This window comes from Columba livia, chromosome 5 (assembly GCF_036013475.1).
Source record: "Columba livia isolate bColLiv1 breed racing homer chromosome 5, bColLiv1.pat.W.v2, whole genome shotgun sequence".
NCBI lineage: Eukaryota > Metazoa > Chordata > Aves > Columbiformes > Columbidae > Columba > Columba livia.
The window spans coordinates 8225031-8241750 of NC_088606.1; the positions used below are offsets into that span (position 1 = coordinate 8225031).

The 16720-nt window shown below is 49.9% G+C and overlaps 1 protein-coding gene across 1 annotated transcript; it reads left to right on the forward strand.

Moving 5' to 3' along the window:
- Positions 1 to 3990: 3990 nt before the first annotated feature.
- On the forward strand, positions 3991 to 10135 carry AKAP5 (A-kinase anchoring protein 5). The gene is made up of 2 exons (XM_065063282.1): positions 3991 to 4143; positions 5264 to 10135. The coding sequence occupies exon 2, from the start codon at positions 5926 to 5928 to the stop codon at positions 7315 to 7317; it is 1392 nt and encodes a 463-aa protein (XP_064919354.1). The 5' UTR covers positions 3991 to 4143; positions 5264 to 5925; the 3' UTR covers positions 7318 to 10135.
- Positions 10136 to 16720: the final 6585 nt, after the last annotated feature.

Below are 16720 nucleotides of genomic sequence, written 5' to 3' on the forward strand. Positions count from 1 at the left end.
GATTAGAGGTACACAGCAGCAATCCTTGTATTGACAAGTGCAAGTGATTATTGCGGTAATAAGTTCCCTGCAATGCACCACTGTGTGTGTGTTTAATCTTGTTTCCTTCCCTAGATGATGTGTGTCATCCATAGGAAATAAACTACCTGAATTATTCCGTGAATTTTAGATACTCACAGCTGACTGCAAAAGATCTGAGTTGAGACTTGCAGAGCCCATCTGCTTGCATCAGAACTGAATCTAAAAACATCCCGATTTGGGTGAGAACTGAGAGAATCAGGCTGTAGGTGTGCACCAATGTAAGGGCGCATCTGTAGTACACAGATCCTGTGTATATTTATGGAGAGATCTATATCGCTCAAGTTATTCAAGAGGGGAGAATAATTGTATAAAAACTACCTGGTTGTCACAGGAGCAGACAGAACAGCTTAAATCATCATAAGAGCATTTGAGATGCGTTCACAGCCTGTTAAAATTCTCTTTTCCGTGGTGTTCAGCTGAGGAGTTACTGGCAGCCGGCTTTGCCGGAGCACACAGAAGCCACTTAGAAGGGGTCAGGGTGCTCCCCAGTTGCTGCCTCAGACCCCGTGCCCAGCTGAAAGCACCTTGTCACCTGTGTCACCTCGTCTCAGCCTCCCCATGGAGCACATTGCCAGAGCTGCCGCTGCCAAGTCTGCTGTCAGCTCCTACGTTTCATCTTCCCTGCCACACTGCTTTCCTGCGAGCGCTCTGTGTTCCACCTTCATTTTATGCTTATGAAAGATGGGATAAGTGCAAATTTATGCTAAGATTAGCCTCCTTTTAGTTTAGCATGAGCTCATCGACATGTGCTTGAGAGAGATGGTTCAAGAGGTCGCTCGTCCACCTCCTGCAGCAAGGCAAAGCAGCGGCTCAGGCGTGTGGCTGTGCAGGGGTTTGCTACACACAGCGGGACTGGCGGTAACAAAGCGTAAGGGCCAAAAACCAGCCCCAAGGGTACTAGAGCTTAGTGGGGAAGCTTTCCTAACCTGCCCTTTCAACCTAGGGGGATGTGAGCTCTCCAGCAACCTTACTTTGGTCTTCTGATACATAAACAGGTTGTTTTTTTCTTAATTCTCTCCTTTGCAACTAAGTATGCTGGCTAGTTCTTGCCCTATCAAATAGGACACAAATGACACTTTGTTTCTTCTAACTAAATATAGGAAGGTTGTCTTCCTGTTGCCTAGAGAAAAAACTAATTATGCGCAAATTTGTTCTTTGTGGGCTGTTTGTGAGCCCAGAGATGTTACGGACATCCGTTCCCCCAGCTGTGCTGTAATGAGAGTCCTACATCACGTCATACAAGAAACAAATCTGTGTTTTCAACTAGTGATAGGGACAAAAGGAAAAGGAGAAATTGTTGCTTGGCTGGTTTGCTGGATGTCACCAGCACTTCAGTGTGGGCCCAGAAAGAAAACCAGAGCCTACGGCTGGGCCAGGGTGGGCCTACATTGAATCACAGAATCACAGAATGTCAGGGATTAGAAGGGAACTCAAAAGCTCATCCAGTCCAATCCCCCCATGGAGCAGGAACACCCAGATGAGGTTACACAGGAAGGTGTCCAGGTGGGTTTTGAATGTCTCCAGAGAAGGAGACTCCACAACCTCCCTGGGCAGCCTGGGCCAGTGTCTGTTACCCTCACTGAGAAGAAGTTTCTTCTCAAATTTAAGTGGAACCTCCTGTGTTCCAGTTTGAACCCATTACCCCTTGTCCTACCATTGGTTGTCACCGAGAAGAGCCTGGCTCCATCCTCCTGACACTCACCCTTTACACATTTATAAACATTAATGAGGTCACCCCTCAGTCTCCTCCAAGCTAGAGAGCCCCAGCTCCCTCAGCCTTTCCTCACACGGGAGATGCTCCACTCCCTTCATCATCTCCGTTGCTCTGTGCTGGACTCTCTCCAGCAGTTCCCTGTCCTTCTGGAACTGAGGGGCCCAGAACTGGACACAACATTCCAGGTGTGGTCTCACCAGGGCAGAGTAGAGGGGAAGGAGAACCTCTCTGACCTACTGACCACCCCCCTTCTAATACACCCCAGGTACCATTGGCCTTCCTGGCCACAAGGGCCCAGTGCTGGCTCATGGTCATCCTGCTGTCCACCAGGACCCCCAGGTCCCTTTCCCCTACACTGCTCTCTAATACGTCATTTCCCAACTTACACTGGAACCTGGGGTTGTTCCTACCCAGATGCAGGACTCTACACTTTCCCTCATTATATTTCATTAAATTTTTCCCTGCCCAACTCTCCAGCCTGTCCAGGTCTCTGGATGGCAGCACAGCCTTCTGGCGTGTCAGCCACTCCTCCCATCTTCTTTCAGGCTTATCCATCTTCCAAGCAGATCCTCTGCTTGCTACAGACCCTGCCATTTATTTCCCTTGCACCACAGCCTTCGGTGCTGCCATCTTCCCCTGGAGCAGCAGGAGTAATTGAATTCTGTGCGAGGTGTTTTGGAAGGGGGTTGATGGGGCCTGCCGCTGTCACGCTGCCCCCGAGGCAGCACGCTGCCCATCCTCGCATTCACCGTCCTCGTTAGCCATCCTCGTTACCGCTGCCCGCTTTCCTGCCTCCAGCTGCCATGAGGGACAATCTCCTCTTGCTGAGGGGCCTTGCTCAGCTTTAATGGAGAACCGGATCGTAATTATAACCACTGCCCACCCCGAGAGAGAAGCCATTTCTACATGAAGATTATTATCCTGAGTGAACACGAGCAGACACATAGAGGAGCTTTTTTAAAAAGTGATTCCTTATTGTTGCTTGATCCACATTTCAGCCCAACAAACCCATTTTGTACCTTTTTTTCCACGATGAAACTAGAGCGGGAGGCCATGTGTACATTTCTAAGGCTGGTGTGCACTGGAAAGCACTTGCAGGTTCGAGTGTGCTGCTTGCCTGATTTCTTACGTGCAAGCACGCTGTGAAGTAGTTAACGTCCTTAGAACGTTTGTGGGTGTCAGTCAGCTCCCTGTGGAGATGAATGGGGACATTCAGGCATCTCAGACTATAGCTCCATGTAGCTCAGCAGCTGCACTTGGTAGTCCTTTTTCCAGAGGCCCTCCCATCAATCATAACAGCTGGAGATGCAATTTTTTAAAGTCAGATCTCAGCTGCTATGGAGGAAAAAAAAAAGGCCTATATGAAAGTGGTACTTTCTCTGGTGTGTTGGACGAAGATTAGCTTAAACCCAAGAACAGGCTGTCCTTGCCATCAGCTCTGAAGGTGTAGCTCCTGTGGTGACCCAAACTGTGTGTGTTTAAAGCTACAAAGGTATCAGGTAGGACAAAACAAAAACAGCTGCCAAGAGTGAGACCCCTCGGTTCCCCCACAGCCAGGCAATCGCCGGATTCCCAAATGCCAGCAGTCCCTCTGGAGCGTGCATGGGGATCCAAAGTGAAAACCAGAGCTCAGTCCCTGGGAAGAACTTTTGCCTCATGTGTGGTTTTTGTGTGTGCTGCTGCTGTGCACAGCCTGAGAGGGGAGGAAAGGTTCTTCTGCGAGAGGGAGAGGGATCCTGCCCCACAAGCACAGAAAGATCATAGGATCATAGAATCATATTGGTTGGAAGAGACCCTCAGGATCATCGAGTCCAACCATCACCTACCTCTAGTACTAAACCATGTCCCTAAGAATCTCGTCTAAACACCTTTTAAACCCCTCCAGGGGTGGCGACACCACTGCTTCCCTGGTCAGCTGTTCAGTAATGCTGCCTTGCAAAGAGGGCTCCTGCCCCACAAGCAGAGAAAGACGCTGCCTTGCACAGAGGGGTGCTGCCCCGCCAGAAGTGGGAGTGCTGTCCCATACGAGGGCGAGACGCCACCTTGCACAAAGCACGGGATGCTGCCCTGCAAACGGGGAGAGACGCTTCCCTGCAGGAGGAGGGGGGATGCCCCCCATGCGGAGCCGGGGTCCCGGGCCGCCCTTCCTTCCCCAGCCCCGCTGCTCTCCGGAGCTGCGAGCAGCTTCCCGCAGCGCCGCCCGGTGCCGGGGGGCGGGCCGGGGGCTGGCGGCGGGGGGCGGGGGGCTGCCGGCAGCGCCCTCCCCGCCGGCCCGGGGGGCGCGGCTGCGGCGGGAGGCGGTGGCGGCGGTGCGGAGCGGTGCGGTGCGGTGCGGAGCGGAGCCGCAGGTGAGGACGCGGGGAAGGCGAGGGGCACGGCGGGGGCGGGCAGCGCCTCGGGATTCCGCGGGGGAGGCGACACGCGTGGGGTTCCCGGCCCGGCCCCTGCAGCCGCGGTCGCTGCCCGAAGAGCCCCCCTCCCCACTCACCAGCACCCCCCAGGAGGGGTTCGGCTCTCGGGGTTGCCCGTTGCCCGGGGCGGGGGGGACTCGTGGGGCGGCTCCCGCGGACGCCCCCGAAACTTCCCGGGCTGGGGTCTCCGCTCGGGGCAGCTCCGGCTTCTCTCCCTCACACCCGCCTCTGTCAGCTCATTTTCCCCCTGCTCCGCGGGGGAGCACGCCCCGCCAGAGCCCCCTTTTTAATCATCTTACTACTTAAAAGCAGAGTACAAAACCCTGGGTAAAGATTTGCCTGGAGTCACTGAGCCAGTCCCAGAGAAGTTGGACCGTTTGCAGTAACACGTTTTTGCATCTTTATACCAAAAAATGTTCCGATGATGTTTAAGGCAGCGCTTTTTAAATTTTTTTTAAAGGTGACATATATCTTACAATGTCATTTGTTTGATGAACACATGCAGTGTTAATTGAGGTTGCCATGGAAGGCATGCACGTAGTATCAATAAGCTCCCTTCTTGCCATGTGATTTCGCTTTTGTATTCCGCAAGCCTCCTTTCTGTATTCTGTGTTTTTGCATATTGTCATATGGTGCATTAAAGATAAAAATATCTGCTGTCTCAGGGTGTAATTTCCCTAGCTGGAACTATGAGTGCATATGGAGCAGTGGGGAAAAGATTGAGCTAACTGTACAAGAAAATATATGCGTGTGCGTGTGTAATATATGTTAGCCATAATATGGGCAGTTAAAAAAAAAAAGTCCCCTTTTACCACACAAAATAGCAAAATAGCATTTTTTTGCTGTGGAACATCACTGAGTTGACATCTTGGTGGCCTTATTTTGCCTTTGGATAATGATGCTAATTAGTGGAAAAAGCTGCCATGGTGCATCCAGGCGTAGAACTGCTTTTCCAGCCCTGGTCTGCCTCCCAAAATGAAATATTTTTAAAAAGAACTTGTTAATTCTTTAAAAAAAAATGCTCTGCAGGTCTTATCATTTGTTCGTTGTGTTACAGATAAGAGATGGAAGTGTTGGCCGCGCTTTGCAGCAAACCTCACACAACCTGCGAGGGGAACTGAAGCAGAAAGCAAAGCTGAGACAAAGCAGCGTCTGACCTTGTCACTGGGGGGCAGAAAACAGCCACTGGCTGCCGCTGGTTTTACTGGTGCTTCAATCAAACTCCCTGTGCAATGTGGAATTACAGAGAGCTGAGAAACTGCAAGTTCTTTCCAGGTCCGTGGGGTGAATAAAAACTGTTACTCTTGGCTTGATTTGTCATCCTTTGGGGAACAAAAAAAAACCCAACAATAATGTCAGACTGGCAATTAAATAGTTGTGTTGTTAGACCAAGCGCAACTTAAGTGGGTTGTCCTGGAGGTGAGAGTGACTCTGGCCAGCAAAGCCAAGGAGAAGCGGGTTCAGCTTCACGTCTACCCAGGATTCCTTGGAGAAGTGATAAAGTGAGTAATAAGACAAAGTGGGAGTTACAAAGCGGATGCAATAGCTTCAGCAGAACTTCTCTTCACTGCCACATCCGCTCGTTAAAAAGCAACTAACATTGTTTTGAAAACAATTTTGGGGAAACAAAATGCAGTTTGAGCGTCTCTGCAGTTCCTGTGTCTGATACATTAATCAAGAAAATTAGTGATATAACACAAACGAAGGAAAGGAGTGAGTATGGCGAAGGCAGCTAAGGAAATTCAAATGGAGAACCCAAGAGAGGTAGAGACTCACAGCACAGGGGCAACGTGTTCCCCGTCAGAGGAACGGGCAGAAAAACCCTCCATGCTCTGTTTTAAGAAGCGGAAGAAGTCCTGTAAGAAAGGGCAGAGCGTGAAGGATGCGTGTGAAGGAGCCTCGGAGGAGAAAAGCCAAAGTATCAGCACCGACCAAGGGGAGGCCAAAGTTTCTAATCAATCGCGATCCTCCAAAGGAGCCTGGGCAGCCATCAAAAACCTCGCAAGACCTCGGAGAAGGCAAAAATCCTCCTCGTGGAAGAAGGTGCCCTCTGATTCCCGAGTGCAGCTGGAGGTGGATGCTGAGGAGGGCCGTGCACAAGGCGTCCCAAAGAAACGGGTCAGCTCTGGGGTGAAGATGCCCTGTGTACGGTTCTCCAGAAGCAAGAAAAAGCTCAGCCCCTCTGAAGCCGTGGAGGATTCGGAGGGCAGCGTGCAAGCAAATGAGGTGATGGGCATTTCGAATAAAGCTAGTGAAGAGATGGAGGATTTGGCCCCACCGGATAAGTCTGAATCCTTCAGCCCAGTCTCTGCGGAGGAGGACCAGGAGACGGTGAAGGAAAGCGTCAACTCTGTTGGGAAGAGCGAGCCCTTAGAGCCCACACCTGATGCAGAGGAACATACAGAGTGCCCTGCTCAGTCGGAGGTAACTGAGTCAGAGACAGTTAATGAAACAGCCCGGGAGGCACCGCCGGAGGGGACCCTGCCCCAAAACACAGTCCATGCGGAATGTGGGGAAGCTGCTCCCGAAGCGCCTGTTTCCAAGGATCAACCCGACAGCACCCCTGAAACCACGGAGCTGCAGGAAATCCCTGATGCCTGCAGAGAGCTGCCTGAAGGGGATGAATCAGAAAAGAGTGTAAATCTTCCCGAGGAGTGCAAAGCCGAAGAAACTGTAATGGATTTCAGTCAGTCGGCATTTAAAGATGATGTGAGCGTGCAGGGCTGCTCCAGCCAGCAGGTGAGTTTAGCAGCAAGCATGGGCACTGGAGTTGGCATCGTCATCACTGTCACCGAAGCCGAGGACTCTGACAACACTGACTCTGACCAGGCCTACGAGCCATCCCCGGTTTTGCACCACAAGAAGCAAAGAGGGAATAAAAAATCAAGCGAGAGCTTTGATTTTGGTACAAAAGAGGGCCCCGAGGCCGGTGGTGGTCCCCAGGCAGAGGAGAAAGGTCCAGGTGACCATGGGCACAGAACTGGGGAGCAGTACGAATTGCTCCTCATTGAAACGGCATCTTCCCTCGTGAAGGCAGCCATTCAGTCATCCATCGAGCAGCTAGTCAGTGAAATGGCTCTGGAACAGAATAAACACAACAGTTTTCTGTGATGGCAGTGATGACCCCAAAAGAAAGAGTACAGGGAGTGATTTAAAACTCCATTTGGCCTGGGGGGGAGAAAGCTTGGAGGGCTTCCGGGGCCGAGGTGTAGTTAATTCTGCATGCCCATTCAGTTGTGTGTCTATGTGAAATGGATCCTGGGCTGTGGGACAGACCCTGCTACGCACAGCCTGTCCCCTGGGGCTGGGGCTTCAGGCAGTGCCATCAGCCGCAGCTGCGGGAAGATGAAGGTGTTGCAGCAACTGTGTTTTCATCTAGTGGCATTTTTACATTAAGGCCACGTCTCTGACACCGTCCATGCCAGGTATCCCTCTTGTTCATGCTGTAGATCTGTATGCACCACGTGTCTAGCGAAAGGTCCCGAGAGGTGCTGAGCACCCGACCTGCTGCTGGGCTGGATTCGGGGCACGTCGGACGGGGCTGGAGGTTTGCCCTGGGCTTCGGTGGAGACAAGGGAGGATGAAGTGACTGCAATGTTAACACAAAAACATCAATGCCTGACATGCTCAGGCCAGCGTTTAGTATTGCAAACAGGTACTTGCTATGTACAGATGCCAGAAGCTGCATCGCCCCTGCTGTCACGTCGCATGAAGCTGGATGGTTGCAGTGAGCGACGTTTTCCATTTGGCCTCTTCCCCTGTCACAAGCAGCCTGTGCATTTCCAGACACGTTAAGGCACAGCATCAGCCGCTCGCCTTGCTGACCCCAAGCTGCGCGAATGCCAAGAAAACGACATCGCTTCGTTTGCTGGGGGCTCGTTCTCGCACCATTAAACTCAATGGGCAGAATTCCCAGCGGCATTGGTGGCGCGGGCTGGGCAGGAACGTGCCTGCTGTGGCCAGCCCCTCTGCGTCCTTCGCCTCGCTCCACCCCAGTCACGATGTCGTGGTGAAGCTCTCCTCAGATGGAGCATATTTTTGATATAAGGCATGTGATATAAATAGCAGTGAGCTGCATGCATGTTAGCAGTCAGCTAGGCTGAGACATTGGGGTTGTTCAGTCTGAAGAAGAAAAGGCTCCAGGGAGACCTTATTGTGGCCTTTCCATACTTCAAAGGGGCTGATAAGAAAGATGGGGACAGACTTTTTAGCAGGGCCTGTTGCAATAGGACAATGGGTGATGGTTTTAAACTAAAATAGGGGAGAGTCAGGCTAAGCATAAGGAATAGATTTTTTACAAGAGGATGGTGAAACCCTGGCCCAGGTTGCCCAGAGAGGTGGTGGATGCCCCATCCCTGGAGACATCCCAGGCCAGGCTGGACAGGGCCCTGAGCAACCTGATCTGGTGAAGATGTCCCTGCTCATGGCAGGGAGGTTTGACTAGATGAGCTTTGAAGGTCCCTTCCAACCCAAACTGTTCTATGATTCTGTGATTCTATGATTCTCTTGCCTCCATCTTTACATAGTTTGGGCAGCTGTGATGTTCTGCTGGTGCTGGGATGGCTGTAAGTGGGGAGGAGAGTTGGTCTGAGCACTGCCAGTGTCCCTGGGTGCTGGGGGCAGCCTGTTCCGCAAGGTTCCCCCCGCACAGCAAAGCCCACTCGGCTTCAGTGAGTCTGGGCATCCCCTGGGAAACGTGCATTGCTCCAGCGGGCTCTGGCTGGCTCCAGCACGCCATGTAGCCTGCTCTGAAACACGCAGGGAAATGCCAGAGAGATCTTACCAAAGTCCTCAGGGAAAACATCTAGACGTGAGAGCCTGGGGACATGGCTGTAAAATGCCTGGACAGACCAATTGCCATCAAAACCCCACCAACTGCCCTTCTCTGATGGGGTTTGCACCAGCATAGTGTGTGTGTGTGTGTGTGAGCGTCGCCTCTAACTACCAGCTCTCCAAGAGAAAAGAGCCTTTTAATAATTTGGGATTGCATCTGAGCAGCTGGGATTTATGTACAGCTGCGGGCAAGTCAGCCTGTTCTGAGAAAATTCTCCTGTGTATTTCTCAGCCGATACAGAAATAGCAGCCTCGCTTGGCAATTGCTCACTGACCATAGGCGGTTCACTGAGATTTCCCTTCCCAGCCTAGGATTTGGATTTCTGTTCAAATATAAGGGCTGTAAACTTTCCTGGTACCTGGTGCGCAACCACATTTTAAAGTTTGATAAAGCCTCTCTGTTGTTACGAGAGGACTGCGAGCAGCGAGTGCCACGGCTTGTTTCTGTGCAAGTAAAACTTAAGGAAAAATCAGAGGATGTAAAAAAAGCAACAAAAAAGGTGTCTTTTTCTGTGAATTTATTTGATAAGTTATCAGATATTGATACTTCAGTGTGTACAATTTTCATGGCTCTGTACTTCACACTGGTTCTTCCAAGTATTTCGCCGTGGTTTTGAGAGGCACTCTTTGAAGAGTTTGGTATGTACTTTGGAGCTGCCGCAGCACTGTGGAGGAGCCGTGCTGGTGCTGGAGGCTGCTGACGGGATCGCACGGGATCACACCGGGCACCGCGGCCAGTTGGTGCCAAGCAAAGGGCTGCAGCATCTCTGTGGGACCCACTGGCGTCAGCTGCGGAGGACAATGTCTGGGGTTCTGGTGAAGAAACCCAAAATGACCCCACGGGGCCAGGCTGTCATCTTCTGTCAGCCCGCTAAGCAGTTTTGAGAAGATTTCTTGTATTTCAGTATTGCCTTTTAGGAGAAACATGTCTTCAAAAGTAGGAGAACGGCAGAAATGCTTTGGTCCAGCGTGGCCCCTGTACCTGTTGCTCCGCATCCAGGGTTGTGTTTGCACCCTTTCTGTAGCTCTTTTTTCCCCTCGGTTATAGCTGTACATATAACTGATGATTATTTCATTAAAGCTGAATGTACCTGTTGTTTTCTTGCCTTGTGATTGAGTGGGCAGCTTTGGAGAGATTTTATATATGAAAGGATAAACTTACAGTGGTGCTCTGATGTGCCCAGCTTTTCAGGCAGCCGTTCGGTGAGCAGAAAGAAATCTTAAAGCTGCTAGCAGACCTGAATTGTTTGGACACTTGCTCCTCCTGTGCTCCTTTTATAAGGTTTCCTTTTGTTTGCTGGTCAGTAATTTCCACCGCAGATTCCTGCCTGCCCAGGGACTGCTATAAGGTATTTGTGAAGGATCACAGATCTCCAGTGGCCAAGAAAAGCCGACCTGCTGCCCAACAGTTCAATGCCCTATTGCACACCCTGGAAAGTGTTGAGGCTCTGCAGACAGACCAGGATCAAACCCCACTGCTCATGAAGTGACACAGGTCTTGCCCATCCCATGGGGTTGGGTTGGGTTTTCTCCACAAGCTGCTGGTTCAGGCTTTCTGCTCCCAAGGCTCCAGGTTGCTATTTCCAGATGTGGTTTGGTGGTGACCGGGACCGCGGTGGGGCCAGCACCTCGGGATGGGGAGCAGCGAGTTCGGTGCTTTGGCACTTTCTGTTACAGCGCAAAAAGGTCCCACAACCTATTTATTTTTTCTTCATAACATCTTTCACTTTATAACATACAGAAAAAAAATATATACCTTTTTAGTAGTATTAATACTATTTATTCTTTCACTTTTACAGAACAAAATACAAACTCATAACAGCTGCTAATTACTTAATTAAGACTGTCTACTCCTTCATTATGATTAGAGAGTTGAGCATTAATAAAACATTTATTCTTTCAGAGGAGGAATGATAAATTTACTATCACAAGAGAGTATCAGGCCAGGAAACCTGTGAGAACACGAGTGATTGTGCCAGAGCACCAAAGGGTGACCTGGCTTTAGGACATTCCTCACCAACAGCTGAAAGAAACTGGAATAATACATAAACTTGGTTTCTTATAACCTCATTCAGATTGCTTTTGGGGCATCTGGCTCCTCGTCCAGGAGTTCTTTTCTTGCTGCCCCTCGGAATTATGGAAGTGGTTGCTTTGCAGCAGCATCTTAAATTATTTGGTTCTTCTGCTCACCCCGCAGCCTGTGCTGCTGCTTTTCTCCCAGATGTTTCCAGCACCCTCCTCGGCAGGGACAATCCGGCTTTATATTCAGCAAGTCCCTTATCCCTGCTTTGCCGTGTCATTCAATATTTTCATTTCCCACAGCTGTTTTATATTAATAGCAAAGAAAAGAGTGCTTAAATAGTATAACTTGTGCCCAGGGAGGCTTCCAGGGAGATAAAAAGCTTTCCTGTTATGTCAACACTGAGCCCAGCAGAAAACAAGTGTATCCCCTGAAAAGTTCCTTGTGGAAATTGCTGGCAGACAATGGTGGAATGAACAAATACTGCATTTTCTTTCCTGCCCTGGGACGCCAAAAATGCATTAAAAATGTGCAGACCGCTTAGGGCCAGATCTCCAGCTGCTGAAGGTCACGGCAGCTCCGTAGACTTCAAAGGACCAAATCCACAGCAGCCGGGAATCCGGCGTTCGAGTTGAATGTGCTGTCTCTGCATAAATGATGAGCATTTTCTTATGTGTGCTTCTGTATAAAAATTAAAATATAATATTTTGGTGGGGTTTTTTTGTTTGCTTGCTTTGTTTTGTCTTCACAAATGCATATAAGAAACTGAGTAGGTTTGTGAAATACACAGGAACCCCGTTCTGTGCTTGGGATGGGTGGATGGAAGCTGGTCCCTGCTGATTACCCCGTGTGTTAGGAGCAGCAAAGCCCTAACATTGCCTGTCTCATACATGAGGAGTTTCAACATGAATGACTCAAAATGAAGAAATGCTCCCAGAGAGCAGATTGATTTAAATAATTTGCTTTAATATTGTTCTACATCTACAGTTTTATTTGCCAGAGAAATGGTTCTCATTAGCTCTTGTTGGGTGGTATTAGAGTCATGAAATACTTTCATTTGCAACCAGATAAAATCTTTCTATAATATTAAATATGATTTTAAAAAACCCATATAATCAGAGGATGTTATTTCTTATACAGTTATTTCAGCAACAATATAGGTTAACTATTTTAGCAGGCACAACTTTCACGTTTCTTCTTCTTTGCAGAGAGTTGTGACGGGTGCAGTTCTGTGCTAAATGACGGGATTTTCTTGCAATGGGGTGAAAGTCCATTTAGCTGGAAAGTGGATTTCAGCAAGAATACCCAAACCCAGCATTTTAAAATAGGTTTTGTTACATAAAAACTGACAAACAGGCTGGATACAAAAGGGAGGGAGACATTAAGTAAACACGTTTTGCAATTCAGATTGCTGAGATGAAAGTATCATCTGTCGCTACAGCTGACTGGCAGTCACCCCATCAGCCCATGAGTTACATTTAGCTGAGATCATCCTTTCTAATCTCTTCATTCTGGAAGAGGAGACACCCCCTTGCTAAGGTGGGTGACCCAGCAGAGTCCCTTCTGCAGGTACCGGTGTCCTTTTGGGAGGTGCCCTCCCAGCTCCTAGGCCTTTCCAGTGCACGGACACCCCGAGAATCACTTTGCCATTGTCCCAGCGGGCAAATTTTAATCTTGAGAGGCATGTCATCTCCGCGAGCTAACGACAGTCATTCATGTCACGTTTGCTCTCACTGTTTGCCATTTTAACGAAGACACGAGACCGAGGTACCGATGCGTCAAGGCTCCGTGCCGTGACAGCTCTGCACGATGTGCGACTGGTGCGATGGCAGCTGGGTGGGAAGTGCAAGCACTCCGACTCCTACGGTGCTGCTGAGCATCCCCAGCGGGGAGGAGGAGCGATGCGTCCCCGTGCTCCTGCCAGCAGCCTCTCCGCCTGCCAAAACCTCCCCAGACTGCCGCTGCGCAAAGGCGCTGGGCGTTCTCCTTGAAGCGCGGGCGGGCGCTGAACAGCGCTTCATTGCAGCCCAGCCAGCCTGCAGCTGAATTTGCATTTAGTTTGCGAGCCCGAGCAAAGCAGGGAAGGCCAAAGTGCTGAAAGTCTCTCGTCCCGAGTCTCCCTGAAGTTTGTAGAGCAGCTGTGAGCCCGCGGGCACGACACCGCAGGCTGGGGGACCGGCTGGCTCAGCCGTGCGGGGCCGGCAGGCGTGTGCAACAGGCACAACAGGAATGCACACCTGCACCCTGCACATCAAAGCGATGAGTAAGCGGCTCACAACCGCACCGTCGGGGTAAACAGAGGCTGGTAAGGGATGCTTGGCCCCTAATGACAGGTTTGGTGCCTGCTCTGCTGGGTCTGGTGTTGCTGCGGGGTGGTGGAGGCGATGGTTGCCGGAGCGTGTCCCTCCTGGGATGGCTGCGGGGAAAGGGGGGGTGACACTGAGCATCAGCCTCCACCCCCGGCACAGCGGCACTTTCACCTGGAGCTTGGCAGGGCTGCACCCCCAGCGCTGGCACCATAGGGAGGCCTAGCTCAATGGGTGACACTGTGCTTGTCCCTGTCATAAAGTCTCTCCCCTGCATCACCCTGGTGGTTCGTGGCCCTGGTTTGCCTGGCACAGTGCCTATAGCCAGCTTTACAATGACAGAACCCGAGGGAATGGCAGGAAGATGTCCCAGGGGAGGTTTAGGTTGGACGTTAGGAAAGGTTGTTCACCCAGAGGGTGCTGGACACTGGAACAGGCTCCCCAGGGAGGTGTCATGGCCCCAAACCTGACAGTGTTCAAGAAGAGACTGGACAACACCCTCAAACACACAGTGTGAACTGTGGGGTTGTCCTGTGCAGGGACAGGAATTGGACTCAATGATGCTTGTGGTTCCCTTCCAACTCAGGACATTCCATGATTCTATGATTCTAAGCTCCTAGGGGTGAGTGGCAAATCCAGTGCCAGGAGGGACAGAGGGCTTTATACTACATTTTATGCTGTTTGTCCCAGTAACAGGTGGGTTAGCGTGGACTAGAATTCACCTGACTGCTGCTGGAAGCCTTTAGCAGCATTGGCCTCTGCATCCCAAGCTCTGCAAAGCTTCCCAGGGTGGCTTGGCTTGGGTCAAAACCAACCTAATTCAGCAGATGAGGTTTTGAGCGTTGCTCTGCCTTGGTTCTGAGGGTTCACTGTCTTATTTAGAATAGTTAGTGGAAATATTTCCTCTCTTAAGCTGCTTTTGAAGTCATGTCATTATTTTTTCTTAATGAAATATGCAAATCCAATAAATGCTGCAATTGCAATTCAAGGAATTCAGTCCTGACACAACCCTGGTTGTAAATATCTAACTGGCATGTAATTTAGGGCAGATCCATCCTCTTTACCTTTTTTCTCCCAGTTTCTTATTGCTCAGAATGTATTTGCTGGGGAGCCCACTCGGTAGCAGTCCTTGGCATACAAGAGGGGAAAGAAAAGGCTGGGTTTTGTGAAACAGCAAAGCTGAAGGTGATCGCAGCAGAATGGCACAACCTGCAGATTGCCGTGGGAGTGTTTTGATAAGCCAAGAAAAGAACCTCCCATCTTGGCCACTGATAGTTCGTGGTCCCATTCAATGATGCTGAGTCGCGTCTGCTGAGATCACTTGTCACCACACTCCCGAAGGCTTTGCTTACGTGGGATTTATACCTTTTGCCTCCAAAACAGTAGAAAACTATTCAGTATCAGAATTACACTCTTTCTGGAAAGGTTATGATAGTAGTATTTCATCACAGAATGTCAGGGATTGGAAGGGACCTCAAAAGCTCATCCAGTCCAATCCCCCCACCGGAACACGAACACCCAGATGAGGTTACACAGGAAGGTGTCCAGGCAGGTCTTGAATGCCTCCGGAGTAGGAGACTCCACAACCTCCCTGGGCAGCCCTTCATGGGTTTATTTTTAACTGCAATGCTCACTGCTTCAGGTTTACATCCTCTTAGCAAACTTATTTTCATTTTTTAACCTTGTATTGTGCAGAGCTGTCCCAGACCCCTCTGGTGAGGGGCACTGCACCCATGGATGGGCTGTGACAGCCCTTCTGCACCCCCCATGGTGCCACCACCCCATTTCACAGTGATATGGCAGATGTCATGCAAGCAAAGAGCCTGCTCGAGTGGCTGGTGTAGCCAGATGTCTGAAGACACGTGTGGTAACCACAGCCGGCGCAGAAGATAAAATGGGCTGAAAGGGGTTTTTTTACCCTGTGTAGAGATGGGGTGAGCACGGCCTGGCCCTCAGCATCACCTCCTGGGCAGCCAGCACTGCTTTCCCCCAGCTGCCCAAGAATTCAAGGTGGAAGAAGTAAGATCTATCAATTTGCAGGTGAACACTGATGGGACAGGTTACCCTTTAGGGACGACTTGTGCAAGTAACAGGGATTGAGGTTTCACTGCTATGGCACTGGTAATGCAGGAGAACTTCAGTCTAAGGCTTTCATTGCACAAGTGCTACCAAATGGCACTTCCAGCCAGCACTGCAGGTGGTTAAAAGCAAATTTCTCAGTAAAAATAGCCCCATGCTAGAAGGGGAGATAAATACCCTTCATTCTACACACTTTACTGCACCCTAAGCAGCCCAGGAACCGTGGCCCCTGTTAGCCCCAGACTGTTCAGCATCAGAGAACTAAAAATGTTTCAAAATGCCTATCTCAAAATTGTTTAGCGCGCTTCAGTTGAGAAGCCACCTAACCTACAGGTGGCACATTCAGGCCAGTACCCAGATACATATGAAAGTGATGGCAGCTGCTGTAGCACTTACTGGCATTTCAGAGGTTAACTTGAGCTGGCCCAGGAGTCTGCTCATGCTACAGGGCTTTGACAGGGGTCTGAGCCCCAAATCTTCCCGTGTTTTCACAAAACATGAGCTGCAGAGCCCACAGACAAGGCACTGCAATGCCTGTGGTTTGTCAGCTCCATGTCCTTAACGCCAGGACCGCTTTGCAGCACAAGGCAAAGCTCTGGGGGTCCCCCAGAGCTTTGAGAGACTTTCAGCCTTCAAGCAGCAGCACCCTGGGTCTTTCTTTCCCTACACCCATGTGCATTTATCAACCAATCGCAGATATCTGCAAGGAATTATCAGTATCAGTATTCTGCATGCTGTGATGTATTATTTTATATTTTCATTAAAAATAGACACAAGAAATTAATATTTGCCAAGCCCAGCTGTGCAAGTCAGGCAGACTTTCAAGCACGCACCAGCATAAAGGTGAAGCACGTAGTAATTCAAGTGTCTTCTACATACAGTAATAAAACTTCTTATGATGTATCCAGGAGCAGCTGCTGCCCTTGCTCAGCAAATGTAGCTGTCTTCTAAAATAGTTTTCTATTCACAAGACTTAAAGAGAATGATGATTTCGAGTTAACGTAACTCAGAGCTGATGACTTTGGTCTTGCAAGCTCTTTCTTGCTTTAATTATAACAGCACCTTAACGCTTGCAGTAGAAAACTGCTGAAAATGCGTTTATTTTATTGCAAATGGTGCAAAACCCGCCTTTGTCAGATGTTTGATGTCACAGGTGTTCAGTACTGCAAAGCTTAATCAAAGTACACCCTAAAAAGGAGTATAACAATAGGAAAAAATTGCTTATGCTTGTAAATTTTCGAAGACATACTAAACACGTCCATGAACACAGTGTTGA